This window comes from Priapulus caudatus, unplaced genomic scaffold (assembly GCF_000485595.1).
Source record: "Priapulus caudatus unplaced genomic scaffold, Priapulus_caudatus-5.0.1 Scaffold1542, whole genome shotgun sequence".
Taxonomy (NCBI): Eukaryota; Metazoa; Priapulida; class Priapulimorpha; order Priapulimorphida; family Priapulidae; genus Priapulus; species Priapulus caudatus.
Genome location: NW_014578603.1, coordinates 35,500 through 38,376, shown reverse-complemented (window position 1 = coordinate 38,376; position 2,877 = coordinate 35,500). Strand labels below are relative to the sequence as shown.

Genomic DNA, 2,877 nt, shown 5'->3' with positions numbered 1-2,877 from the left:
CACTGTCACATTAGCTTGATCATCTGAGCCTGATCATTCATTGCTTTCGACACGTGCCATCTTCAAAGGATCACTTTAAGTTAAGCTTCTTTGTTTCTGTCATTCCGTATTGGAATTCTCTCCTTTCCGCTGTACATAGTTTATTGCAAATTTGAGGCTTTTTCTACTGTCATCTGCAGTGTTGATAAGCCTATTTGATCAACTTTGTCTCATTCCGTCTTCATTATAGTCTTGTACTTTTGAGGATTAATATATTCATGAGGTTTACACAATAATGTTGGCCAAAAACAGGAACAGGGGTACATCTAAATTTAGATACTAAATTATCAATTAACAACAGCATCAACAGATCCTTGTAGTCATAGATTTAATGTAGTATAGATATCAAAAAGGAATAGTCATACCTATTTTGGTATTTTGGTCGGTACCTATTGAGGTAACCTTGTAAATATTAGTCTGCAAAGTTCGAAAGGGACTATTGAAGATGGAAAGAAACAAAGGTGATCAAATAGACAGATCGAGAAGTAGAGAATAGTTATGAGAGTAATTCTGTAAGTTTTAGGTTAAGCCTTAATCCGGGTTAGCTTAACCCCGAGCCATGAGGGGGTTAAGCTAACTACGTTAAGACTCGTGTAGACGCGCGTGAAATCATTAACTCGAGCTAAGTGGTAATTATCAGTAGACCGAATAGGCGGCGACACATGCAATGTTGACATCCGGGTTACTTCCTTTCCACGACTTTTCAAGATTCACAGATTTGCATATTTGTAACTTTTTGCGATATTTACAATAATATACGGATCACGGCACGAAGAAATAACTGGAAAAAAGATGAGGTACAAGTTACTCGGTACATGCGTATACTTGCATACCGCAGTAAACCCGATCTCCCACTAGCTGCTGTTGGATTAACCTGGGTTAAGACAAACTCCGTGTGGACGATACGTGTTTCTGAACTCGGGTTAAGTGTTAACTCGGGTTAGCTTAACTCGGGTTAAGGTGACTCCGTGTAGATGAGCATTTATAACTCACACATGCGCAGTAATGAAACTATGGAGTTTGCTAACTTTCAAAAACGTTCCTCCTTTCGAAATTAGTATAAACTAACGTAACTTAGATAACGTAAAAACTTCAGACATATGATTGAAAGGTTGATAGAACGTTGATAAACTGATCACCTCGTTGCCTTTTCCATATAGTGTAAACTCAGCTTAAGCTGAAGGTAGTTGCTGATTAACGTTGATTTTTTTTCCCCACAGGAAGTCGAACAACAGACGGGAGAACCTGCGCGGGGGAAGAAACTGCTTAGCTTCCCACCCGTGTGATGGAGTCTTCCCACTTACATGTACCGCCTGCAGAAGGAGAGAAACTGCACGCGTGTGATATGTGTGGACACAGATTCGCGCTAGAGACGCATCTGCAGACACATGCGCTCATTCACTCGGGAGAGAAACCCTATGTGTGTATTACGTGTGACTATAGATGCTCTCAGATGTGTGAGCTGAAGCGACACAAACGCACCCATACAGGAGAGAAATCCTACGTGTGTGATATTTGTTCATATTCGTGTTCCAACTCAAGTAGCCTAAAGATTCACTTTCGAACTCACTCGGGTGAAAAGCCCTATGCATGCGACACATGTGAGTACAAATGTACATCATCCTCTATTCTCCAGAGACACAAGCTCACTCACACAGGAGAGAAACCATACACGTGTGACATGTGTGACTATAGCTGCTCTCGAATGGCTACACTCAAGCAACACAAACGCATTCATACCGGAGAGAAACCCTATGTGTGTGATACATGTGGAGACAGGTACACTAAACTAGCCAGTCTTAAGACACACGTGCGAACTCACACCGGAGAGAAATGCTATGCATGTGAGACGTGTGAGTATAGCTGCTCTCGGATGCGTACTCTCAAGCGCCACAAACGCATTCATACAGGAGAGAAACCCTATGTGTGTGACATTTGTTCATATTCATGTTCTAACTTAGGTTACATGAAGGTGCACTTTCGAACTCACTCGGGCGAAAAGCCGTATGCATGTGACACATGTCAGTACAAATGTACGTCATCCAATTCTCTCAAGCAACACAAGCACATTCATACAGGAGAGAAACCCTATGCATGCGATATGTGTGACTACAGGTGCAATCAACCAGCAAATCTTAACAAACACAAGCGAGCTCACACAGGAAGAAAGCCGTATGCATGTGACAAATGTCAGTACAAATGCACGTCATCCAGTTCTCTCAAGCAACACAAGCACATTCATACAGGAGAGAAACCCTATGCGTGTGATATGTGTGACTACAGGTGCAATCAACCAGCAAATCTTAAGAAACACAAGCGAACTCACACAGGAGGAAAGCCCTAGGCATGTGATAACACATTGTCAATGATATAGTTACTGCTTGCACGTGATATGTGTGAATACAGTTGCTCTCCAGAAATCGCTGCTATTCTCATTTCTTGTTTTAATCAATCTCATCTTTTATTTTCCAATTGCTGATCAGTTCTCAGAAGTGCTTAGCACACTGTTACAGTAGTGGAGAACTCTGGCTCACTGTATATATTACTTCATGTTAATTCTCTTACATAATTATTGTTCTATTTGTATCTCTTTTGTCCTAGATTCTGTTGTCATTGCTTAAACAAGAATAAAACCGCATCAGACGTCAGAAAGCAATGAGTCTTATACTTATTTATATATAGATGTATAGATAGCTGCCAGTTTTTTATTTATTAGCTTACTTTGACATCGTCAAGATGAGCTATTGCCATGGGTCGTCGTACGTCGACCATCCTTCCATCAACATTTGGCTACGGTCAACGATAACTCAGGAACCGTTTGACCCACATGTTTGAAAT

General features: G+C 41.0%; 1 protein-coding gene across 2 annotated transcripts in view; it reads left to right on the top strand.

Moving 5' to 3' along the window:
- Window positions 1-2,695, top strand: part of LOC106816946 (zinc finger protein 431-like) — a 4,278-nt gene extending 1,583 nt beyond the window's left edge. Inside the window, exons 2-3 of one of the 2 annotated variants that reach the window (XM_014821595.1) lie at window positions 1,260-1,711; window positions 1,964-2,695. In XM_014821595.1, the coding sequence (XP_014677081.1) occupies window positions 1,325-1,711; window positions 1,964-2,383 (807 nt within the window). In that variant the 5' untranslated portion in view covers window positions 1,260-1,324 and the 3' untranslated portion in view covers window positions 2,384-2,695. Of the gene's footprint in view, window positions 1-1,259 lie in introns of both variants that reach the window. The other variant, XM_014821594.1, reaches the window with a different exon arrangement.
- Window positions 2,696-2,877: the final 182 nt, after the last annotated feature.